Source organism: Strix aluco, chromosome 18, assembly GCF_031877795.1.
Source record: "Strix aluco isolate bStrAlu1 chromosome 18, bStrAlu1.hap1, whole genome shotgun sequence".
Lineage (NCBI taxonomy): Eukaryota > Metazoa > Chordata > Aves > Strigiformes > Strigidae > Strix > Strix aluco.
The window spans coordinates 4,035,918-4,062,738 of NC_133948.1; the positions used below are offsets into that span (position 1 = coordinate 4,035,918).

The 26,821-nt window shown below is 44.6% G+C and overlaps 1 protein-coding gene across 4 annotated transcripts; it reads right to left on the reverse strand.

Moving 5' to 3' along the window:
* Positions 1–704: 704 nt before the first annotated feature.
* On the reverse strand, positions 705–25,941 carry RILPL1 (Rab interacting lysosomal protein like 1). Of its 4 annotated transcripts, none has more exons than XM_074844514.1 (8): positions 25,583–25,940; positions 21,778–21,928; positions 16,140–16,258; positions 14,577–14,795; positions 10,783–10,955; positions 10,164–10,256; positions 5,978–6,065; positions 705–3,595 (listed from the first exon to the last, which is right to left on the reverse strand). In XM_074844514.1, exons 1-8 carry the CDS (start codon positions 25,880–25,882, stop codon positions 3,590–3,592), a joined length of 1,149 nt encoding a protein of 382 aa, XP_074700615.1. In that variant the 5' UTR covers positions 25,883–25,940; the 3' UTR covers positions 705–3,589. The 4 variants fall into 4 exon arrangements, with proteins under 4 accessions (XP_074700615.1, XP_074700614.1, XP_074700616.1 ...); XM_074844515.1 differs by lacking the exon at positions 5,978–6,065 and adding an exon at positions 6,871–6,946 and having other exon boundaries at positions 3,381–3,595; positions 25,583–25,941; XM_074844513.1 differs by lacking the exon at positions 5,978–6,065 and having other exon boundaries at positions 25,583–25,941.
* Positions 25,942–26,821: the final 880 nt, after the last annotated feature.

Below are 26,821 nucleotides of genomic sequence, written 5' to 3' on the forward strand. Positions count from 1 at the left end.
CAAGCCAATGGGAAGTGACTTTATTTTCTTGAAGAGGCTGGGACAGGGGAGCTCTTTGGTAATAACTGTGTCCTTAACTAGCTCTGCGAGGTGAGGGAGAAGCATGGAATAAGAAATGCATTTTTTTAGGTCATGGGAGAATGTAGTTCCCTTTTATTGGAGGAATGTGCACTCCAGAGCAGTAAGCAGGTCAGGAAACTCCTCACGTCCCCGATCAGGGCACGGACAATGACTGAAGGACGGTGTCATGGCTAAATGGTTGCAGCTGCACCCACCCTGTCCTCTCCTCCTCTCTGCGGATGATGTCCTGCCTGCACAGGGTTTAAATCCTGTCCTGGAACTCGGGCTTGCTGCTGGTGGTGGCGGAACTGGCACAGAGGGCAAAGCATCTCCTTTTTCAGAGCCAGGATGCGTATATACAGACACACATCTTCCCTTGAGGAGCTTACAGTGCTTTCTAGAAGAGGCTCTGTCGTGTTCTTTGTCATCATAAGCCATTCCTAAATATTTGCTAATGTATTTTACATTATTTTTTTCCATCAGCCTTTGAATGGCCCTATCTTAAACCTTGCCCAGTTTGAGGCTTTATTTCAATGAAGAGTTGTATGAGCCTTTTTCAGGGGAAAGAAGAGACCCATATGCTGCATCCCCAAGAAAAGATGGTATAACTTTCCACCAAAAAAAGGACACAAGTCTTGCAGAAATACTTGTTTTTCAGAAATATTTATTAAACTGTTAAAATGATTTACTGCCCAACCGAAAAAAAAAAAAATACAACCCAAAAAACTTCAGTGATCCTGCACTTTGCAGACAGGATTGTTACGCCCCTTACCTGACAGCATCCCGGCCCCTTTTCTAAAAGCAGATTTTACTTGAATATTGAGAAACGATACATGACAGATCTTCAGATCTTTACATACTCTTCCCTCCACGCCACGGCACTTGGAGTGTCTAAACTCAGCATTTCAAACATGAGAACAAGGAGCGAAGTGGTTAATGCCAGCAGGTCAGGAGTAACTAATTAGATTTTTGAGGTAATGGGCTACAGAAATGAGTGGGGGAAGGTTGTACTGCTTAGTGCCATTGTTTGAAATTGGCTGCAGATTTGACCCAACAATTGTGCACTGGTGTAGGGGAGGAGCGTGCACTGGGCCAGGAGATGTCTTTTGTAATACAGCAGCTTAGGTGCTGGGGAAAAACAGTTCAGTATTTCTATTATCCCAGTTCATTGCTCTCAGCTGATTTCAGAAGTGATGTGCTTATTCAGGCCGTGCAGCCGCTGCATTCTTGCATTGTTTCTGATCACTGCGTCTCTCCTAAATGTGACAAATGACTGTAAACCACGCTAGGGAGAGACTCGACGGGCATCATTCGCAATTTAACTGCCTGATATAACTGTAGCGTACTTTTATTTTTCCTAATATGGAAGTGAAATTGAGATCTTAGCAACTTAAGTATCATTAAATTAAGACACTCCCCCCATTGAAGAATTGCTTTTCACACAAGAGGGGGGAAGTGCTGCTGCTTTATGGATGCAGCTTTCTGTAAGCATAAAACTTAAGATATGTTACCAGAACGTAACCAGGCAAAAGCATATCTGCCTCATCCTAGCATCAGACGCTACCATCGCTATTTCAAACGCAGATGTCTTTCATATAAGGCCACATTTCCTCCCTGCCCCAAACTGCAGTGACACCAGGGAGGCACAGTAAACACTTTCTCTACCTAGAACGTGTGGAAGGTCTGTGTTCAAAATGCAGCAGTTACAGGCAGGAGCAGAGCAGCTTTCAGCCCACCACTGCAAAAATAAGTTTCCTGGCAGCTTCATTATAGATGGGCTCAGAACCATTTGCTGCCCACGCACATTAAGGAATCCAGAGTCTTGGACTACCCTGTATTAAAAAACTGGCCTGCACTAAACCCTCTTCAAGACTTCCTCCTACATTCAGTACCTGGAGTAGGTGGAGTTTTACTCCAGCCTGAGCATTTCCTGCTCTTAGTGCTGCTCCTGAGAAGAGGAGCTGTGCTGAGCAGGTGTAGTTACTGGGGTTAAGGTGCCACGAGCAGCTCACAGCTCCCTGCACCAAGCTACACGTGCAGCAGTTGCCTTTGGCCTCGTCGTAACTAGATGCTCCTCAGCAGCAGCACGGTGCTCCCGTGGGCTCTCCCCACACACAGCCGAGTGCACAGAAGGGCCTTGGCACCTCCCTGGCACGGAGCCATGGATGCGCTCGCCCGCTCCCGCCTGGTCAGGCGCCGTTGTGGAGAGGCAGGGTGCGCGCCCGCACCGGGCTGCACGGGGGCTTTAGGGGCTTTAGTGTCGTGGGCTGAGTACAACTGAGGTCTCAAGCTGAATCGCAAAGCGGATCTAAATCCCACCTCCTGGCAGTTCAGCCGTGCTGGGCTTTTGCTGGCAAGTAACTGCAGGGCTACCCAAACATCCACCAACAGCCCTGGAGCAGCCTGCGCGTAGAGAATTCATCCGCTCTGCCCAAGTAGTGTTTAGTCAGAGAAAACGTTTCGAGTTGGGGTCATCTCTTAAGTCAGTTAAAATAGTTTGTGTGAGCAAGTTGAGGATGTGAGGTTAGGCAGGCTTATCTAGACAGAAAAGTGGGAGTGTGACTTAATTAAAAACCTGTCTGTGGAAAAGAGACCGAATTCCTTTACAGCAGCTGTTTGCTACTCCAGGGGGAAGTCCCTGGTAAGAAGGAAAAAATTCAAGTGTTACAATTCCTCCTTGTAAGCAATTTGTCTTCCATTAATACTGCACAACTGGCAAAACACAAGGCACGCTCACCTCATACATCGGTTTCTTCATGCTTTAGGCACTATAAGCAGCAAGGGAAATGTACACTCACTATCCCTCTCAAGGCTACTCCAGTTTATCAATTTCTATCAGGTGGATTTCCAAGTGGTTACTCTGCAAAATGCAGATGCCAGCTGAACTTGACAGGACACAGCAGCGCTAAGACCTGCCATGGAGCGTGGCCAGCTGTCGTATCCCTCTTGAAAAAATTCTTACAGAAATAAAAAGCAAACAACCGATAGTGTTAACAAACAGGGTAAAAGAGTCTTTGCCACTAGATATTGTACACTGCAAACAAACTTCTAATAATGGCACAGGTCCTTTTTTTGGTTTAAAGAAGCTTGTGTTACTGTAGTTAATGCATGAACAAGACCATAGACTTGTTATTCAGCACGAAACAAGTCATCTAGAAGCTTCGATGTCCCAGGGTATCAGCGACTGTTACTACAAGGCTTGGATTCTGTTTTCAGCAAACAGGCACCAAGTAAACAGTGAGGGATCCCTTTTGAAGAGTATATCTGAAACACAACCACGGAGGTGTGCAAGGCAAATAAAAGTGATGAGCTGCCGGCTTTGTTTACAGAAGCTTCTTGTTACAAGACTGTCGAGATCTATGTGGTAAATTGAACACCTCAGGGTTTTAGTCACAGGTGCTGCAGGGCTTCTTGTCCTTGTTCGGTGTAGGAGTCATCTTTATTTGAATTTGACCATTCTCCAAAAGTATCCTGGAAGTGGACGTTTTTCTGTGATGCCTGCATACGTTTCTTATCACGAGAGAAGAAACTAAACCTTCCGGGAAGGGAAAAGAAAGAAGACTGTTTACCATCTCAAAAACACTTCAAACACCCGACACGATACACAGCACAACAAAACACAGCGCAAAAAAATCTGTTTGCATCTGCAAAAATCAAGGCAGTGAAGCCCGATGGGAGTGCATGTCAAAATGTTGTTAGAGATGAAGTCATTGCAATCTCAAGCGGTTTGGCTGTGGAAGCTTCAAATCAGCTCTAAATGCTGTTGACTCTGCAAGGTGCAGGTATCATTTTAGATGTGTATTTACCCTCCCCAGCCCTGAGATAAAAGAAGCGACACAATACAGGTTAGTTTCTTGGCATAAGTAAAGTGGTATCTTTGGTATTAAATCTGCAATTTACCATAAAGCAGAAATAGAGAATGTTTTTAAGGGTGTCAGCAGGGAAATTCGTAAGGTAAAAAAATAAGCCTCCACATTTTTTCCAAGTGTGCGGACTTTGATAGATAGATTTGATTCCTGCAAAAATAAATTAATAAAATGCACCTATGTGCACAGGAGTTTGCAGGATGAAGGCTCTAAACAAATGCACACAAGTGTGCACGTCATTTCCTGTCACACAGCCTGGGTGCTCTAAGATAATGACGTACATGAACCAACAGCCATTTAATACAACAACAAATTGCCAGCTGACAACAGAGCTAAAAAAATACAGTTGGAAAAATCCTTAGTATCATTTTATTTGTATAGAATGAAGTTACTTGATTAGGGAAATTCAATGTTCGTCATGAGTTCAGTCCAAGAGGTGTTAGTACAGTGTTTAGGTCTGCTGAGAAATGCAAAAGTTGTGGTTCCAGCTACCAAAGGTCTGAACTGTCAGCATATCCTTTTGGTTTTAAGGGTGCACTTTAGGAGGCAAATATTGTTTTGCTGGCACATAATGCGGAAATTGCTAAATGCTGCTACAGTAAGAGACTGTGCAAATATAAACTCAACTTCAACAGGTGATGGAATCTTTCTCAGGGCATGCACCTGACCCTGTGTCTGTGCCCTGCCGTCCTCAGCACCGTGATCCCAACCGTCCAAGTCACCTTGTGCAGACCAGGGAGTTCTGCCTTTGGAGGCTCTAGTCACATAGAAGGCTGCACTGGAGTGTCATGAGGTTTAAGACAGCTTTCCTCAAAAAATATCCTATCATACGTGCAGGTAAGCATGATAACAATTATTAAGATTATCAAGAATATAAGGAATAATTATTTCTTGACTAGAAAGGGATATAAAAAGCTACCCAAGTGCAATGCCAGATAACTAACATTGCTAGCAGGACCTGAACTTTTGCATTTCCTGGCTTTGGACGTGCAGCCTTAATAGTGGAAACAAGTCTTTTGCACTTAATTAGCCTCCTACTTTTCTACCACCTTCATCACAAGAGCTCATAAATTCACACACATATGCTATGTCTTTTCAGGGCCAGATCCAATTCCAGCTGATCAAAGAAGTGTCTAGTCACTGAGGCTTTCTGCTGAGCATGTTTGGTCCTGCATGGTCACGCTTAGTATCTTGAAGCCCACACAAAGGACTACTGTATTCATGCAGTAAGTTTTAAATGTCAAAGTTCAGTAATTTTTCACTTCACCGTGAAATTAAGTAAGAGAAGAATATGTTCATAAAAATCTCTACATGAAGCAGAAGGGTTAGGCTTTTTTAATTCCCTCTGAAACAATTAAATTTATTATGTCTAGGAAACATGTTTGGAAAAAGCATGTCTGTGTGGAGAGGAAGGGAATTTAACTACTGTGTTGCTGCTGTAAATATAAAGATCACTAAAGCAGCAGTTCTAATGCAAAGAGACTTTGCATTAACAATTATCAGTACGGCTTCCAGGGACTGCCAAGAATAGGATGATAGAACTGATTATTGAGAGTGTATACTCTATTCCAAAACACGTAATTAGAGACAATATACAGTGCATAGATAGAAAGACATGAAGCAACAGCCTATAATTAACACTGGAAATTAATGTAGCTATCAGCCATTACATTCTGTAAAGCTAACTGATTTGTAACAAGTCATTAGAATGACATGGGTTTCTTAGAAAGCTTTGGTGTGAATTGTGAATAGACGCGCTTAGTAAGCAAAATTAACAGATGCTGGTTAAAACTGCATATTGCAACAATTTTCTAAGGAGTAATGATTGGTTTAGCATGGTAACATTAAGGCAAAAGGTGATAAAACGTCAATACTTGAGGATGAGTACGGAGGACTAGGATGAGTCGTGTACTGACTGGTCATTCTGATTGGCACTTTGTTCTTCTGTGATCCCACAGGCAGCCGATGAGAATGCAACCAGCAGTGCATGTTAACACGGGGTCATGCAAAAGGAAACCACGGTACCAAACATTTTAAAAAAAAATTCCTACAAGGGACACAAGTCTTCTTATTGGCTGCAATGTGGGATCATCTGGAATCAATCCAGCTGCTACCATGGGCATTATGGCTGTAAAGATCCTGGTCAGGAAAGTACAGACACAGAAGAGGTAAGACTGGAGCAAGGGAAAGAAAAAGCATTCCATTAAAAAGAAAAAAAGAGGCAAACATGATACACGGGGTTACTTTGAATTACCACACAGGACATGTTACAGGGAGAGGTGGATCTGCATCACCCAAGACAGCTCTCCTCAGTGAAAAACTCTTACTTAGAAAAAGCAGTCATTGTAACAGTTTAAAATTGCTTTGGAATTTCTAAAAGATACCACTTTTCTGTTGTGAGGCAGCCTGCAATCTGGGTTGGATTTCATCAAGGTATTACCACCTCTAGCAATGCAGAGCAGAGTGCACATTTTTCTTCCCAAGAGACAAACAGGCACATACATAATGAAATGAAGAATGAAGGTGTATGTTAAATCAAAAACAGGACTCTGCTGTGACCACTGGATATTTGCATGGAAAACGGGGTTAGACAGGACCAGCATTACAGTTAAAGATTTTACAAATGTTACAGTTGATAGTTTCAAATTAAAAACCAGTATCGCAGATGAAATCTGGAAATAACCTCCTATGCAAGCTACTTGGTTAAAGGGCCTGTGTATCTGTTCCAAAAGAACCTGCATTGCTTCACATGCAGAAAGATGCCAACTGCAGGCAGCTCAATACTTACTTGAAACCTTGCAACTACTCTAGCAGAAACAACTTCTAGCTGTAAGAATTCGGCACTTTCACTACAATTCATGCAAGAGGTTGAGAGAGCACACTGGCTAGGTGCTCTGTGCCCAGCCAGCCCCACACAAACCTGCCAACACACCTTTATCCGTACCTGGAACACCCTCTGTTTTTCTAAGGATTCTCCTCAGAGGTTCTCCCTCGTGCCAAATATTTTTTTGAACTGTGGACTAATGTCAATTAAAGATTAAGTTGAAATCACGAGACACATTTCACTTGTGACCAAATGCAGCTCTCCCCAACAGAGTCACTCTAACTGCTATTCTTAGGTTAAAAATGAAAACAAACAAGCAAACATTGTTGTATCATTAGCAGTAGCTAGGACTTCTATTTTTATGCATTGTGGCACAGTCCGTGAGCTGCAGAAATGAGACAGACACATCAGCTTTTGTAGACTGCAAGAATAGGAAGAAAACTTATGGCTGTTTCAGGCATTACATCAGTGACAAACAAGCACGTATCCTTAAAGAGAAAACAAAAGGGCGTTTTCTGCTCAAAACAGAGGGAGCATTTTTAATCCTTGTACTTCTCCTCCTCAGTAAAGCCTCCTGGTTACATTATTTCATCAAAACTCTGACATGTGATGTGGTAGAGACAAACGTGGAAATCAGTCAGATCAGAACTCAAGAGTTTGTTCCAGATGCGTAAACCCTGGGAGTGAAAAAATGCTGAGTTCTGTAACTTCTGTTTTCCTTTCTTTATGGGGATACAGCACAGAAACACCTGAGCACATCTTACATAGCACAGGCTACATAAAGATATGTCTCGTTGCCTGAGATACGGCGTGGTCAAGGAAAAGAGGGCACATTACAGAGACAAGCATAAAACTCCTCTTGAGAGGACAGCAACAGTGTCTCCTATTTTTGTACTTCAGCTTTTTGTTTAATCGGGAGGAAGAGTCTGAAACAGAGCAAAAAGCAACCCTCCTTTCATTTGTAAAGGTGCTCTGCACGCAGGTATCAGCATTACACCCTTAGGTATGGAGGGTTTACGTGCCTGCACGTTACCCAGGGGGGCACAGAGCGAGGTGCTGACAGCATCCAGCCTGCGAGAGGGAGAAGGGACCTCTGGAGACAGCTCGCAAGGGCAGAGACTGCAGGTGGGGCAGGAGGGGTGTTAGAACAGGGCACAATAGATGCTACACTTGGGTTCTTTGTTTTTCCCAGCAGTGAAATTTCCTCTTTCGAAAGCCCATCTCCAAGTACGCTGTTGACTACACACACAGAGAAGAGGGGGGAAAGAAAAACTCACACTAGGCAAATCTTATCCAGACAGGCTGCAAGAATAAGACAAACCTGAAAACTATTACCATCCTTCAGGTTATTTAAGTAAACAGTTTTATCTTCCCTTATTTAACATGATGGCTAAATGAAGAGAGAGCAGAAAGAAACCCTTGGACAGAGCATGACAGCTAAAGAAAGTAATTTCATCTTAACAGCAGGTTCAATACGTGCTTCCACTGTCTGGCAGAAGAGGATTCTTGCCTTTTCTGAAAGGGCCAAAACAATATGATTGTATACTTTATTTTGTGTGGTTTTAGTTGTATGAATTTAACACAAAATCTGAGAAACAGAAAGATTAGACAGGTGTCTGAAAATGTGCATTGACTGAATGGTCTGATGCTCAACAGGTTTTCACTAATAAATTAACCAAGAGGAAGAAAGCACTGAGATAACTGGTGGAAACACTTATGTGCCTCCTGCCATGGCTCCCTGCGTTGCTTACGCACATATGCAGAAGGCAGAGGCAAAGCTAATACCTTGTCAGCGTGTGTTCTGTCTTACAACATCTATTTACATTTTTATGCTGCCTCTGCTTCATAAATCAAGCATGGAAACTGCAATCAACACCACCTGTGTAAGTTGAAACCAGCCACCCCCCACAACAGGATAAGCCTTAAAAAGTACTAAAATAAACCTAAAAGAAAAGAGAAGCTTTACAGTGGAGATCTTGTGAGACAAATTGTTATTATCATCATCACAGTTGCAGAATGAAAACTTAAGTCCAAACTCAAAGTGTATTTTTCTAGTCATGTGAGAGGAAGTGTTCTCTCAGCAAACAAAGCAGCATAGACAGAAGCTTAAGTCTACTGAAAATAATCAAAAGTGCCCTCCTGACTTTATGGTGTTTTGCATCAGTCCAGATCTTCCAATGGAACTTAATCTCATAGGGCTGCTACTATTATTAAACAAGGACTAAAGGTTATGGACATGGGGACCGGATGGAAGAGCTTTTTATGGGGAAACAAATGACCGTTCCAAAATCATTTATGCAGTTAAAGAAGTTAAGCTTCCAGTCTCACAAAAATCCAAAGACTTCCTGTAAGGTTACAAGACTTAATTTGGAATAAATAAATGTACGAGGAGGGAGTTTCAACGGACAAGAGGATTGGCTAACACTGTGGATTTTATTATTAAGTGATATACTAGTAAATGCACACCTCTTCAGAAAACAACATTAAATACTTCACCAGAAGGTGGGGTTCTTTATAGCCAAGAAAGCTGGCATCCTCTCCAGCAGCAAATTTGTTCAGCAAACAAAAGGTTTTTGTGCTGTACACATAGTGCAAGTTGGGGTCTAAAGGCTTAGGTCAGCAGGGAAACAGGCACAGCCAGGTCACGGGGAAACCTTGCTCTCCACACCCAACTGCAACAAGTCTGCAGCAGGTTTTACTTGTGAACAGCACTCTCACACATCTTCCCAGCATGACCTGGGGGCCAGTGGTTTCTGACGCTCCATTTCCTTAGGATCTGTGTGTTAAAGAACTAGGACTTGCACTTAAACAGGACCATTGTTCCTACAATCCCTGCGCACTGAGATCCAGCACCGACTTCAGTTTTGGGCACGCAGGACAGGCTGAGCAGTGCTCTGGGTAAGACCACAATTAGTAGCACCTCCCTTTGCAGTAGGACTATGTGGTCCAGACAAGAAAATTCTCTTGGAAGATCAGGTGTCTGTGTTTAAGAGCTCATCAGTTCATACCAGCTATAATAAAACACTGCAACACATGCTCTTTGGGTTAGCCTGAATGATGTACTTAAGAAGGAAACATTAGAACTGGAGTGGGCTTCTTGGGCACAGCAGTCTGGCCCATAAACACAAGCACATGGAGTACTGTTGGAGTCCCTACTGCTGTCTGCACGTGGGGAGCAAAAGGTACCTCAGGAAATAATCCAAGACTGAAAGTTGTCCCAGATTTAGGGAAAAGTTTTGGCCAAAGCCAACTGCTATTTCATGATACTTGTCAAGCGCTCCTTCAGTGTCTCTCCCATATACATTAGGGATGTGGTTACCTTAATTTTTAAATGCTTTAAAATTGTCCTACCCATAAGAAACATTTAGTATTTGCAGACTATATCCAGTAGCTTTAGAAAATATGCTACTTACAGTCGTTTGATTCCAGATTCAGGCTGAGTTGAGGGTTTTGACTGAATTATGGGTGTAGGTTGAGGTGATCTAGTTTCTTCTTCTGTTTCCTCACTTGCAAGAAAGAAAAGATAATTAATGGTCTCCTCCCAAGCCATAGAAGCACTTTAAGTTCTGAGGTAGTACTGTTGATGAAGGAATGCAAAAAGATCTGTTCAGAGCTCACTGAAATCAATGGGAGATTTTTCTGTCAACCAAGGAACAGCACCTAGAACTGAGTGTCCTTTCAATATTTTCTTCCCATTGTGACAAGGAGAGGGAGAAGAGGAATGCATTGAATAAAAGTTCTAGAATTTTCATTTTAGACCCACTTTTATCATCATTTGTGAAGTTCAAAAATATTAAATGTTTGTAAACTTTCTAAGATTCAGGGGGAACCTAATAGTTAGGGAAGGACATAGTTTTTCCCAGTTTTGAGGAACCAGATTCAAACTAAAGCCATATGCTTGCAATCTCTACTTTAAGACTTTGCAGAAATAGAAGCTTGTTGGATACTATTTAAGAGCACATCTAGTGTTTCTAGATCTGCCCTGTGGCTCCTCTGTGTATAGGATGCAACAGGAGAGGAGATCTAACCTACCTTTTGTAATATAAAAGCTCCTCTTGAAGTAAAAACACTTTAGATTTCAATTCATTCCTCTCATGAAGGACATCCCGGAGCTCCTGCAAGGTGAATCTTGGACGATTCGGATCTTTTAAGTCCATTGCCATCTTTTCTGACTCTGAGAGGCAGTCATCATTGTTTGGTTCTACCTAGGAAGTGAAACATGGGCTTTAAATTCACCGTGTGAGTGCACGTCTGAGGAGTCTAGTTCAGTCTATTTATCAGTCTAGTTCCCAACCTCTTCCCTTCAGCACTATTAAATCCTCTTTTAAGAGAAACACAGCAATTTTAAGAGGAAAAAAATGCAGAGAGCATTTGTTTTTCGTGTTAAAGACTGTCAGCAAGAACTGCTCAGTGATCTGATCACTCTGTTCTTTCCTGTGCACAGGTTGACACACACAGGACTGGTGAGACTGTGACAGACTTCTGAAAAATGATCTGAACTCTATTTTATTTCTCTTCACCTGGTGTTTGAGGGAGGACCCAAGTGTTATGATCTACAATCAAAGCCCTGTGCTCACAGCAATCTTTCACATTATTACAAGTTTGGGAAAACAAACACCAATTGTTTTTAGCAGGCCTGAACACAAGGTCCAACCTGAGCCACCTTATGGGTGATAAGTTCTGTGCAAGAAGTTCCTGTGGAATCCAGACTGCCAGAAAGTCCACTGAAAATGTATAGTCCAATTTTGGATAAACAAGCCAGTTTAAGGAATTCATACTTTTAACAAATGGGGTAAATCAAACATCAGTCATTTATATAAACACTGGAAAAACTGCGTAGGAAAGATCATGAGAGTTCCTTCCAGCTCCTCCTACAAAGAGATGGTTCCTTTGGATGTGAACGTATCAAGTGGAGATTTAAGTTTATATTCCCTTAGTGCCTTTATCAAAAAAGCAGGATTGGTGTTAGCACCAGCATCTAGCTACGAAGTGGAAGAAAACTGCAGATGAGTGCTAGATGACACATTTATACACGTGTACCCTCTGAGTTCACTGGAAGCTTGGTGGAATTTTGTCTCCCACCACCCAGATTCTGTGGCTCCCAACAAACCAGAACTTGCACTGTAGGCACATGGTTGGATTCTCAGGCCTGTGGGGCCGTTTCCTGTCACCCAGGTAAACTCTGGCACTTGCACAGAACTATTTGGCCCTAACTACTTGTCAAAATGTGCTCTGTATAAACACAGCACACAGAAGACCATAGTTCAGGTCCTCTACTGTTGTTCCACTCAGTGGCTGCACAGAACTCAGGACCAGTTAATGAGAAATCCCAGGCTTCTGGGAAGGGTATTCAGAGTCAAGACCCTGAAAAGCAACTACAAGCCTTCAGAGGTCTGCAGGATTTCTAACAATATAAATAAATGCAGGGCACTCTGTTCCAGCAAAGTACGTTTGAAATGTGATGCTTTTTGCAAGGACTGACTAGAAGCCAGCACATGAAATCAGAGATGCCAGCAGCCAGGTCAGCCACCTGCCCTCCTAGTAGGATGCAGAGATCAGTCTCAGAGCTTCTGTGTTGCAGTAACATCTCACTGGGATACCAGCTGGAAATTTGAGGAGTTAAGTGCTAAAATTCTTAAACAGAGCCTGGTTTTTGTAAGCCTGATCCTACACTCCTTTAAGCTCATGTGTTTGTGAAACAGTTCTGCTATCTATTGATATATGATTTCAGGTTAAGCTTGGCTGGACTCGGGTTGGTGCAATATCAATTTCTACAGCAGGGATTGCAGTCCTTGTTCTGCTCCTTTGACTTTGCAGGACAATGCTCATTGTCCATTTGTTTGATTCACCCCACTCATCCAAATGCATTTCTTTACAGAGACTACAATAAATAAAGATTGATGCAACCTAACAAGAGGTTCAAAGCAAACTACCCAAACGTTCTTCCTCTTTTTTCACCCCTCTAGATTAGGGTCTAGGCTGACGCCTCTTTTTTTGGTTGTATATTTGCCCCACACCTTTGCCCAAATAGGCTGTTTTTGCTAGATTTTGCTCAAATCAGCAAAGACTGAGCAGCCTGTAGCCAACACAAATGTACTTGCCTGAAGCCAACAAGCAACGTCCATTCCAGAGCATGCAGCTATTCTAGCTTTCTGCTTGCCACTGCAATTCCTGTCTAACCATCATCCTGGCAAAGAGAGCGGGGAACAGCTCTCATTAGAAGAGGCACCATTGCCATGGAACTGATGAGTTAGGGAGAGGTAAAGAATGCATCCTTTCTCTCCGGAGACTGAAGACACTTTCACTCCTGCTGGCTCTAGGCCTAGGCTCCACAGCCCCATTTACAAAGCTGGGTGTCCTGGCTGAATTAACAGCAATGAAATCAGCCTTTTCATTATTAATACAGTGCTTGCCCAATTCCGCAGTGACACGTTAACACAACGCTGGCTGTCACATTCTAGGGGGGACCAGGGTACCCCATCAGCCTTTGCCTCTGCTTCTTGATGTGTATTCCTGCCTACTACAAGTGAATCGGATGTTTCACTCTCTGCTGCAGCCTGTCAGGCATTTACAATGCTGCTTGGTGCTGGAGCTCTTACCAGCCAAACAGCTCTACGTGATGCTGCTCCTTTAAGTTCTTTCATGTCATGATACCCCTTATCCTATTTTGTACTCTAAGAGCAGCATTAAGGAAGGGTAATACAGCACATTTCTTTAGTAAGACAGAATTAGCATCAAGTACACAAAGAAAAGTAATAGGAACAATAAAGAGGACCAAGCGATGCAACAGATCAGAGCTGCACCTTTTTCTCAGGAAGCTCCCCTGAAGTTTGCATTCCTACTGCTCTGATCTCAGCACCAAGTCAATTTGCAGACTGTCACTTTGCCTGTTTCTGCAAGTACTTGAGTATGCAAGCGGTAACACTTGCTAACAGGAAGTGATAGCAGAAATAAGGCCAAAGATGGTTCCTCTAAAAGGTGCCTTCAAACATTTATATGATGATTTGGTAGCAGAAGACCAGCTTAGTCCTGACAGATCAGAAGTGCCACAAGCACCGTGAGGACCAGGTGTGCCGAGTTCTGCATTGCCTCCGAGACCCCTTCTGACACGATTTATTTTCTGCATGGTTCACACGCCACCACTGTCATGGTGCATTGCACGTTTGGGACCCATTACGGGTTTGCATATTTGCATATTCAGCAAGGCTTAAGCTACTTGTCAGTTTTGGAAAACCCAGACTGTTTATGGGATCGGTTTGTTTTCCTTTGGGGAAGGGGTTGATGTGTACAAACAGAATGAAGCCAAACATACTAAAACAGCACTACCAAAACACTATGTGCCTCCAATATAAACTGGCAGCTGATACTCCAGAGATTCTGGATTGCATCATGATGTTTTTAATAGAACACTCTCTTTTGAAGCAATGATTTGTTCCGGTATCTGGCAAATTCTGCAGCCTAGTGCATGACCTTAGGTTACACTCCCTAGGATGCACGATGGGTAGCCAAGTCTAAGGGGAGAGCTGTTCTCCAATGCAGACATCCCAGTGCTAACTTGTGCTACCACCCTGCCTTCCGTGAGACTGGTTCCCCTTCCTAAAGGAGGGGTCTGTGCCACTGGGTCATCAGCCACCCCAGCGGGGCCTTTCCTGTCACAGTGCAGCGAATGACATTGCTCTCTGTGTCACACCTGAACACAAGATGCTGTCCTCAAGCCCCACCATTGCCTCTGACGTGTATCACATTTATCCAGAGAAGAGGTACTTGGTATGAAGACCAAAGCTTTTTAAAAGGCTGTTTAAAAAGTGATTTAAAGTGCCTCTTACCTTTACTTCCTCCCCATTTTGGCTGTCCTCACCCTGCAGTTTTTCCCTCAGTTTCCCCAGCTCTGCTCGCAGGCTGCCCATCTCCTGCTCCTTGGTTTGCAGATACGCTTCTAACTCCACCTTCTGCTCAATCAGCGCCTTCCCCTGAGCCTCAACAACGGTGATCCGGTGCCGCAGGTCATGGTTAATTTTCATTAACCTGTTCTGTTGCTGCTGAAGCTGCAAGACATTGATGCAGTAGGTCAGCATCCATTCAACTGTCAGCCACGATGGCCAAGTCCCAAACATTATGTTAAAGAGAAAGTAGTGGGTTCCTGCTGAATTTAATCTGGAAAATTCCCCCTCCTCCTCACCCCCAGATTATTTTTTTTAATATCTAATTATCTACTACAGCTGTAGTCACCAAAATTTAATCGGTTTCTAGAGTAAAGAGGCTTTTTTTCCCCTAGCACAGGTAATTCTCCAGCTGAAAGCAAATCCATCCCTTCTGATACTATGTTTCAAAAAAGCAAAGTTCAAGGATAGAGCAGCTTAGGGAGTTCTGAATCAAATCTTAACCCAGAGTAGAAGAGAGAAGACAAAACAGAGGAACCCTTAGTATTCAATTTATAAGTGCTTTGCTTTGAGCTCTTCAGCTCTCCCATAAGGCAGGATGTGACCTGCTGGGCATTGTATGGACAGCAGCAATTTGAAAGGCCACAGGACCTGCCAGAGGCACTTGGGTTGAGCAGAGATCATCTAGGTCTGGCCCTCACTAGCGCCCAAAAAGTCCCATGGCCTAGGGAGATGAAGCAGCGTGAGGATGGGAAGCAAAATATGGGTAAGGAGGTCATTCCTCCTGACACAGAAAGAACCGAGACATCATGTGATTCCGAGTCACAATGGAGTCTGTGATTCATCAAAGACTAAACCCGGATCTCTTGTGCTGTGGTCCCCAGAGCCACCCATCCTCTCAGGGACCTTCTGTTCACTGCTGGCAAACGTGAGTGACCTGGGCTGGGCTCAGGCCCCCTCCTCTGACCCCCTTCCTGTGCAGAGAGGTAATCCACGTTGCATCCCTGGTGTGGGAGCACGTGTTGTGAAGTCTCTGCTGCCAAACCCTGCAGTATATATATAAAATATACAGTAGCCCGCTCACCTACAGCAGGGATCTCTGGGTTGGGCAAGGCACGGGGGTGCTGAGGAAGTTTGCACTGCCAAAGCAGAGAGAAATTCAAGAAGCCAGAGAACGTCCCCTATCCTGTTCCCATGAAAGGGGAGAAGTATTGGGTCTTTAAGGAAACAAACCAACCAACCTGTCCTTCCCCCATCTTCCTCCCTTGTTACACTGGTTTCCAGTCACGTTCCAAGTGTGCCTGGTCCTTCTGAACACAGCAGAGGGTGTGTGTCTGCACTGAAGACTGCCTAGTCATTCTGGACACTCTACAGTTACACCAGACTCTTCAGTTACTGGACTAATAATCTGGCATTGCTTACAAATTCTACATTAACTTAAAACTTGAAACCAGGCTATGGAAGTATGGGTGAGAAAGAAGAGAAGTAAGAAGACTAAGAGCCACTTACAGCCTCTACATCCTCATTTTTAAGTCCGAGTTCCCGATCCTTTGCTCTGATTTCATCCCTCTGTTTATCTACCACTTCTTTCAGCTTCTTCATGACTTGCCGCTCTCTCTCTGACATTCCTGGTTAAAAAAAGAACACAGAAAACAAACTAAGGACAATCAGGAGCTACTGAGACTGAGAACAATAACAGTGAGAAATATTTAGGTAAAGACTCTGGAAGTTGCCCGCTGGTAGAATTACAGAGAAGCTGCTGGAAGATGCTTTAAAGGTTATTTCAAGGGTAACAGAGAACATAGATGACACCATCCACTCCATAAAGCCACTGCACAGAAACTCCTTAAAAAAGGAACTGACAGTCCTCAGAAACATTTATAACAGCAGAGTGTCACTGCTACATCTTACTGCCTCAGTAGTTTTACATCAGTGTTCACACTATGCACCAGGGAGCTTGGTTATCTGTGTGATAATCTGTAGCATCAGCTGGCAAAGACCCTGTGAAAATGGTAAAAAAGATGGTTTGGATCCTCAGCAAGATCTAAACAACATGTCACTATTGTGGATTGCATCTAGATCCAAACAGCTGAGGTGCACTGGACTAGAATGATTTGATGTTGAAACCCAGTTTTGTGTTGGGTAAAAGGGAGATGAAGCAGGAGCTTCAGAGGGCACCCCCCCCGAATCTAGAACAGAAATTTAGTCTGAATTGTTTTCTCCTCATGTTTTGCAACCCTTTCCCCATCCTACTGTGTAGTAATTCATATTTAGAATAACTGTACTTCAGAGAAAAATACTACATGGCATTTCACTTGTGAAAGATGTTTGGAACATCGCCAAGAATCCAACATTGATCCTGTTTGAAAATAAAGGATTACATTAACCTGAAATCCGACCAATGAATCATTAGGAAATGTTATAAGTCACAAAACAGGAAGCATTTGCCATTATGGAGATAATCGGGAACTGGCACTACAGTGATGGGCTCTTCAGAGCAAACACAGCCCAGATGATTTAACTCTGTGCGATCATAAATCTACCACACTAACTTCTGATAACTGCACAGACACATGCACTTTGATGGTCCTAAACTATCACATAAAATCACGTTGCACAACATCCCATAGGATGGCTTGAAGATGAAAGCCTGTGACCAGGGCAGTGTGTGGCTGCTCTGGCCAAAGTCCAGTCCAAAGATGAGCTCAAATCCAGGTGCCTTGTTCTATTACCTTTGGCAAAGTACTTAGTTACATGGGTCCTCAGCTTCCTCCATTTATGAACTGCGAGTGGTGATAATTCACTCACCCCTCTGGGGTGGCTGGAAAGCCACTTTTTTAATATATTGAATCAGTTCCCACATCAGAAATACGCTGCATACACATCAAATGTATCCAGCCAGCTAAGTCTCTATTTCTAACATCAGCTCAGACTTTCTGGTTATGTTCTTCCCTCATCAGAGAAACCCAGACTTGCTCCCGTAAAATAACGTAGGCTGCATGCCTTCAGGAACTCCAGCTTACAGACAGTCTACAGTTTGAACTGGTGGATAATACAGTTGAGCAAGACAAACCTGAGAGAAAGAGAGTAACTCTTTGGTGGATGTGCACTCCTGCAGCAGCTGTGGGTTCCCATGCAGGCATAAAAAGTGTACATAAACAGCACACAGGGAGAACAGCAGCTCCGATCCCTCATTGCTAAAGGCCCAGAGCTATAGTACAGCAGAGACGGGGAACTGCTCTGCTGGGAAAAGGACCGGTGACCATGGCTGGCCGGGAATTTGGTTCAGAGGACATGTTCCTGTCAAACCCCAGAAAAGAGCTGAGAGTGACATGGTGTTCACATTCTAGTATTACATTCTCATCTTTTTTAATTCTGTGGTAAGTCTGCCTGCTCTATTTCTGGACCCTGGTCCTTATCATCTCTCTGCTCTAGGTTCTAGTTCTTTACAGGGTAATTTTAATTCTTCACTGTGATAACAGCTCATACCCACCAGGGAGGATGAGCAGACACTGACACATACTGCGACCTAACTCTTCTAAAAGACCCACACTCCTATCGCAACACAGGTCTGGTACACTACTGTATGCACAAATCTCACTACAGGTTCCTGGATCCACCCTCTGCAGCCAGTCTCAGGGCTGGGGCCTAAAACATCAGCTGTATTTAAAAACAAAAAAAATACAAAACTCTGCCTTGAAGTACAGAGGGACTGCAGTGAAACTTTAGACTTGTGGTTTCACCCCAGTAGGAGCTAGGAATAGTGAGTGCAGCTATATTCATTAGTACTTGTGAGATGCTTTGAGATCTCTAGATAGCAAGAGCTATTTAAAGAAGAAAGTACCATTTCAGTGCTGACTGCTTTTCCTCCCACTGTGCTCATTTTTCTCCCTAACATTTGGTGAACCTAAAAGACTTCAATTGTGTGCACAGATCACTACATTATCATTTTTATTTCAAGAGGAGAGGAAAGGAAAGGTGGGAAGTGTTTGTGAAAGTCACATCTTCCATTCCCTCAGGCACTGGGAAAGAGGAGAGGGAAATCACTAAGTGCCCTAAATGTAATATAATCATCTCTAAATCATTCAGACTCTAATAACTGCAAGATATTAAATGGCACACCCAGCTGGCTTCCCTAGGCACATCCTATGAGCAACTTCCTGTGGACTGCTGTGATCATAGCATTGTTCGAGCAAGAGAAAGGAAAGCAGTTGGAAAAAAAATAATGAAAAGAAACAAAATAAAAAAAGGAGAGAATATCCTTTATGCTTCTGTTTAGGGACCTGTTTACTGTTGTGTTCATACATTTATCACAACAGGCCAAAGTGGCAGTGAGGGCCTGTGGCACTATATCACTACCTCAATACTTAGAAGAATAGAAGTTTGCCTCCACTTTTGAAAGGGAGTTGTAGGTTCCTCAGCAGCCTCGTACAAGCGGTTCACACAACTGTTGACACCCTGCTGCTTGTCTGTACTACCAGAGCCAGTCTGAGACAGCAGGTCCGCCAGCTGCGGTGGAAGAGCAGCCTGCTTGTCCTGTTTGACATGCGTTGGGTCAAGTTGGCTTGTGGCATTTTACTAGGATATGCTAATCCGTCAGCACCAGCAGGTAGTGCTCAGTTTGAGCCTGGGAGGAGTAGCCTTAATGGATGTTGCAGACTCGTCTTTAACCCCTCCTGCGTATTTTGTATTCTGCCACATGTCCTTTCACATGAAGCCCACTCTGCTCAGACTCTCAGCAGGTGCCCTCTGTGCAGAACACTCCTGTTTAGATAGGATTGCATCTGCCTCCCTCATCAACACCTTCATTATGCTAAAGTGAGGCTCCACGAACTCTGATGTGACTATTAATTGGCAGGGACCGAATCTCAAAGTCTTGCACATCCAAATCACAGGCCTCTGTTGCCTGTGCTAAAAATAACTCCTTTAGCTGCCTGGTGAGTAAGCAGCAAGCTGTTAATCCCAGGGGCTAGCCGCTAAGGGGAGACATGATCACAATACTAAATCGTGCTGAGATATGAAGACTGGAGTCTAGTCAAAGTTAATCCAGCTAACAAAGTATTTAGCTTAAAAACCTGCCTCTCTAGACTCCACGTGTAGCAGATCAAATGATGGAGACTGAAAAAAAGCAGGATGACTGCTTTCTGACACTACCCAAACAAGTTATTTGAGACAAATCTATCCCCATTCATTAATGACAAAATTTCCTAAAAGGAAAACAGTTGGGTTTGATATAATAGTCCCAATAATAAGATGAGGTTGCTATAAATTAATGTGATTTGACTTAAACGGATGATTTTGATGAAAGAATATCAGTGATCCCAGAATCTGATCTCTGGAATGGGTTTATGGGTTTTGTGTTATTATGCTTGGGTAGACACAGTAAAAATAACATGAAAAGCATGCCTGGCATTTGCCTGGCTAGCTGAATGTGGAGAGTATGGCTATATTTAAATGCAAGCACATGAGCTGTAGTGAGCTAGATACCCACTGGAAGAAAAAAAAAAAAAAGAAGAGAAAACAAAGGGGAAGCTGGTTATTTATAACAAGATGTCACAGTCTTCATGGTCCATGACTTGTCACTGCCATTCTGAAAATTTGCATGGAGTTTGTAAGGCTGATGTTGAGCTACTTCTTTACTGTTAATTGACTCCTAAATTGAAAGCATTGCATTTGTTTTAAAAAAAAGTGGTGATCTTGAAATCTTCAAAAAGTAAAATTTGTTCAACCTCTCATTATAGTCCTCCCCAGGGCAAGTGAGCAGTACTCAGCCTCTGGGAGAAAGGAAGTGCAACTTCAGCAGTGTTGGACACTTTCATCCACCTACAGCAAGCCTCCGTTTAATCCCAACCTCCAGTGTCTGGAAAAGGATATCCCTCTGTTCCTAACGCTTCACTGGGGAGCTACAATGGCTCAGCTGTGTGGCCTGGTTTTCAGACCGGCCAGTGCCTTTGCACGCTACACACGGGATGCTAGCTAGCCTTTGGAGGGAGCCATGACTTTACTGATAATCAGAACCTACCGTGAAAGCAGAGTTGTGGCTTGAAGCAGTTGACCAGAGTCGTGTCCATGTACAAATAGTTCAGAAAGCCACCCACTTCCAGACTGACTCACCATCACAGGCAGGTTTTGCTGCTGGAGTGACACTGTTGCCATTCTCAGCTGCCCGCCCCATCTCTCAGCTCAAGGCTGCCTCATCCCCAAAGCTGCACAGTCATTTTTTTCAACTCCTCAGCTTAAACCCCAGCAAAGTATCATGAAATGGACTCGGTAGCCATCAGCCTCAAATGATGTGCAAATAGACATTTGTGGAGCAAACAGACATTTGTTCATCTGCCCCTGCCCTCAGGAAAGGGCTATTTGCTGAGCTGTGGGTGAGAGCTGAGGATGGCAACTGTTTCAGTCGCTGCAGTGAAATCTACCTGTACTTGCGAGTTGGAATCTTATGTCTTGAACTTCATTCTGCCTCAGGAAATTTGCCCACAAATAGATTGTTTCAACTCTTTAGGATTCATCCACTCCCTGGATTATAAATCTCTTCACTTATTCTAAATTGGCTTTTAATCCCAAACAAGCGAGGGAATCCTAAAGGCAGGTAAACCAAGTAAAATCAGTCTCTCCTATTCTAGAAGAGTATCATGATATTCTCCTAGAATATCTCCATATGGTGGGGACTGATATAATTCAGACAAAGAAATCTTGATTTGCTGCTTTGCAAACAGTTATCCCAAATAGACCAACAGTTGCACTTATTTTTGTGCATAATGGTGTGAAATAAACATTGCTGAATGGATTATTCTGTATTAGAAAACATAAGGAGGGCTTAAGAATGTTTTTTGCAAGATGCAAACTAAGAAGGAAAAAAAAGTGATACATCAAAAAAAAGGAAGCTAGACTTTACTTTGAGAGGTACTTCTCAGCCAAACAAAAAGCTGTTCAGGCTTTTCTTTCCCTCCTACACCCACCTCTTACGTCTTCAGTATTACCAAGTATTCAGAGATTTTTTTTTAGTCAGGTAAAAAAACCCCAATCCCAAGACTTGCATTAATCTATAGGAAAAAAAGCCAGAATATCCAGTCAAAGTATTTTGATAAAGTATTGCTTTTTATAACAAAAGCAATTACTGAATTTGAAGTATCAAACTTGCCTTCATGCTTGTGAAATTCCTCTTCTGTGAAATTAATGTCTTTGTGAGACAAGTTTGTCATCAGTTGTTTATTCTCCTCCTGCAGCTGTGCAATTTGGGTAAGAAGGTCCTGTGCTTCCCCTCTCCAGACATCCTCCACCAGTTCTAATTCCTAAAGGGTAGACCGGGACAACACATTTATAATTTTAAACATGTTAAGAGTCTTTGACTGGACTATTTACAGATCAAACTACTAACAATCCTACTATGATTCTTATAGGAAACAATTAAATGAGACTACTTTGAATTTCTTAGAAGACATCATCTACTTTTCTAATGCCAGCATCAAGAAACCAACTATCAAAGTCTCCTTTTGCTATAACCTGAATGTAAATACATGTGGAGACAATTCCTGATGCAAACATTTTTGAGTGCAAGTTACCCAAAGGATGGCTCTTTACACCCCATTTTGCTGTGAGGACCACATTAAGGATTCTGCTGTGTTAGACAAGATAACCAAACATGAGCAAGAATTACCTCCTGCATCCCAGGAAGCAGCTGCAAAGGCTGTTATAAATGCCCCAGAAACATCACACAGCATGGGCCAGGGGAGTCAGTGTTAGGCATGCTCATTTTGAGAGAGTAGCATCTCTAGTCTAAATTTCTGTTATGAAACAGAAGTGCAAAATAATGAGTGCATGATACTATGCAGCAAAACCCAGAGCTCCTAGTCCACATGGTAAACACAAAACAAAACTGTGTTTCTTATGTAAATTGTTCTATATGGAATGTCTTGAGTGGCATCTACGTTAGGGACAGTGAGACTAGTCAAAACAACTTCCATTTGTCAGGACACTGTGTGTCAAGAGCAGCTGTCACCAATCCCCGTAAAGGTCAAATTAGGACAAAAAGTAGAAAGTCCTCAAGGAAAAACAGTTGTATTTAGAGCTCTACTTGTTCCAAAAGCCTTTGCCGTAAATCATACTTCTGCAGTGGGGGGCATTCTCTGCTCCATTTTCATGTATGTGCTTCCAACAAAAAAGCTGCACGCAAATCACTGGAGCCAGGCTGAGTCACCAGCTGACTTTCACATTCATCCAGCATGCCCCTTTCCTACCTAACAACAAAACACATTCAGACAACAACCCTGCCAAGCACAGCTCTAGGCTAAAATAAGCTCTGCTGAGAGATTAAGGATAGCTTTCTGCTTTGAATGTATGCTCTGATAATGGGAAATCATGTTCTTATTGACTTTTGGGTCCAAATGCCATTTTATTACAGCATTTATTACTGTATTGCTGTCATTTTATAACGCTTGCTAAAAGTTTTGCAGAAAACACTATATGACAAAGGGATTATAAGTAAAATATAGGAGTTGTAAGCTATGCAGACTTATTAAGAAGTAAAGTTTCATTAATCACCTCTATGTTACTTGAAACTCCAAGAGAAAAGCAAATCTGTAATGAAATTTATATTGCCCAATACCTAGACTATTTACAGTGATGCTGCCTATTATAACTCTGTAGCTAAAATAACGTGGTGACCTATTTCAGATAATAAAACAGCACACGCATCGGTTATAAGCAAACTGATAAAACCAAAATAGAATACACACAAATCCCCAAAGTATCTAAACTTATATTGTTTATGTGTGGCCGCACTGTAAACACACAACTATACTAAGGTTTACCCAGAGAAACTTTCTTATCTATTGCTGTTGAAGAGCCCAATGAATTGGAGCAGAAATTAACTTCTGAACCCTCATTAGTAGATGTACCAGACGGAAGAGGCAGATCTATGGGCCAGCCAGCTCAGAAACCCCAGGCAGTGCTAAGCCAGGTTTACAGGCAAGTGCTAAAAGCCCATAAACTGATGCTTGCAAGGACCACTAAAAGCTTGTCTGGATTGGTTTCTGGAAGCTTTTGGGTCACAAATATTTCTCAGTCTCTGGCTTTTTCTGCTTACCAGTACCTGCCCTGAAAGAGTTAGTCTACAGACCCTCATACTGGAAAATAGATGGATGCAACACTACTGTTCTACAGGTACTCTGTACACTGGGACTCAACGTGATTTTAAAAAAAAAAAGAAAAAAGTATGTATCATGTATTGTATTTTCCCTGTTTAAATATATTTCCACCAAAGTTCCATCTGATTTCTCTGAACACTTCCTGAGCCATTTCGTGACTATTAGAGAAGCTGGCAGAGTAGAGATGGTTAATTGGCAGGGAGATCAGCTGACAGCTGGCAAGCGCAGTGTTATGCAGTGCTTAGGAAACTTTTAAACACATACACAAAACTTCAGAAGCATCGACACAGAACATCAACTTGTACAACGACAGCGGGTGTTGCTACCAGGCCCTGTTCAGGATCCACTTCACCACGCAGCATTTTGTAAATATCTGAGATAAAGAATTACTGTTGACTGGCAATACAGGGGTCTCTGTGAAATCAGAGGGGAGATCTGACTTAGAGCAGTTCTTCCCAGAAGTGATATGGCCTCAAAAAACCTCTGGCAGCGAGGAGTCAGGAAGAGCTAATTTGATTCTAGCAGAGAGCCCTGACACAGTATGGGACCAGCGCAACAGACCACCCACTTGCCTCCAAGTTAGATCTGTTAGAAGGGCAAAGGCACAGGTTTGGTACATGTACCAAACCATCTATTCTCTAGACCTTCTTACTTCATACTGTGGAGGCTTACCAGGCTTTATACATTAAAGATCTTTTACCATCCTTTTCAGAGAGACCACCCTGAGACTTCCTCTGCGAAATGTTGCAGGAATTATCCTGGATTTTCCATATGCTAAGTGAAAGTCCCCTAGCTGACTCTTTTTAAAACATGAATTTATTTAAATCAAAGCCAAGTCCTGAAGTTTGAGGTCTCTCTTCCAGAAATTCCCTGTCTCCTCCTTAGTCTGAATCTGTGTGTGCAAGCAGGAATGGCATGAGGCAGCAGTGATGATTTAGCACAGTCACTTACTAGAAGAACCATTTCTTTAAATCAGTTATCTGGATGGTTTAGAGTAGATCTCCCACTTTCAGTGCAGTAAGTGGAGCAGCTCATGCTGTCCTGCCACATGAGGGTAACAAGATGTGGGAAATGATCTCTAACTCAGGCTTTCACGGGAAATGATCTCTAACTCAGGCTTTCATGGGAGTGGGGTCAGGGAACACTATGACCACCCCAGATCAAGCCAAGGGACAACATCTTACCATCAGAAGATGGAGCAGGAATCTGGGAGAGTGCTCGTCCCCACTTTTCAGCTCTAACACTGCCCTGAAATCACTTGGCCCTCCATCTCTCTCCTAGGACTTGCCTACCCGATGAGTGTGCCAGGAAAACTAGAATGCTAAATCATTCACAGCTCCGGAGAGAAAAGTGTATTATTGTCAGTGACCTTTCCCGGCCTAGCAGGAAGCAGCACTATCCTCTTGTCGGGAGAGGGCATGGAGCAGCAGTCCTAACCGGGAGACACAAGGGGAAGGAAACACAGTGACTAGAGAAGGGGTGGAGAAAGGGAAGGAGGAAGGAAACTTCCAGGAGGGAAGGGAAAAAAAAAAAACCAAACCACAACAACAACACACCCAAACCCTCAGCGACGCTAAGGCAGCATCCACGCAGAGCCCGTGAGCCTGCCCCGGCCGTACCCACACGCGTGCCCCGCCCGCTCCCCGCCGCATCCCGGCCCGCACCCCAACCTCCCTCTTTGTCTCCCCCAGCGGCTGCCAGGGGCGGCCGGCCGGCGGCGGGGCTGGGGCCCGGCTCTCCCCCAGGCCGGCTGCGGCAGGCGGGGGCAGCCCTGCCCCGCTACGACCACCCCGCCCGCACCTTCTGGTGTTTCCGCTCCTTCTCGATCCGGTCCATCCTCTCCAGGCGCAGGCGGTCGAGCTCCAGGCGCAGCTCCTCCATCTCAGGGTTGATGTGGTTGCGGCTCACCAGCACCTCCAGGATCTCCAGCACCCGCACCACCTTGGGCATGAGGCGGGCGATGGCCTCGCAGCCGTGCTGATCGATCACCCGCTCAAACTCCTGCCCCACGGCCGAGGCGATGTCGTAGACGTCCATGACCGTCAGCTCCGCCGCGTTCTTCTCCAGGGCGGGCGGCGCCCCGCCGCCGCCGCCGTCCATGGCTCGCCCGGCCCCGCGGCGCCCTCATAGGCGGCGGCGGGGCGCGCTCCCCCCCCCCACCGCAACCCCCGGCAGCCGACCCCCTCCTCACTCAGCGCCCCCTCACCCGGGCCGCAACTCCCGCGGGCTCGGCGGGGCGAGGCGGAGCGGGAGGCGGGTGGTGTTTAAACTTGGCCGGGCGGCGGGAGGGGAGCGGCGGCGGGAGGGAAGGCGGGAAGGCGGGCGCGGCCTCCCCGCCGCCACCGCCCCGCCGCTCGGGGCCAATGGCCGGCGCCGGGAGCGCCGGGGGAGGCCCCGCGCATGCCCGCGGCCGCCGCCGGCCCGGCCTCGCCGGTTCCCGGGGCGATTCCCGCCCGGAGGAGCCGTGGTGAAAGCCGCTGCTCTGCGGGGCTCTCCGGGTGCTTTCCCCGAGCATCACCGAACGCGGGTGCTCTGCGCTGCGGTGCTTGCGCTGCGGTGCTTCAGCAGCGGGATTGCTGGCGGTATCCACCTCCTCCACCCAAGGCTTCGTCCGGGGGTGATAACCACGTGTTTGAGGGCGCAGAAGTCAGCCACGCGTGTCGAGGATTCGGGATCCCACGCAGACGATAGCCAGCACCAAAGCGGGTTCGCAGCGGCGGCGGGGCCGCACCGGTGTGCCGGTGACAGCACGGCGCCCACGAGCGAGCGCAGTGCCCGTGTTCAAAGCTGACTTGTACGGTACCGGGATGGAAGGGGCAAAGATGATCCCCTGCTCCAGAAGAAGCCAAAGGCTGACAGATGGCTGCAGGCAAACGTGACAGGGTGGACGAGTCATTCTGCGGGACGGCAAGGGTGGCTCGCATGTCATCAGGGGTTTTTAGGCCCTTGCTCTTCAAGAGGAGAGTAAGAGAATCTTTATGCCTGTACAGAGTATCAGCGGAGATTTTATACATCCAAGTAGTTTGCTGGCACAGATCC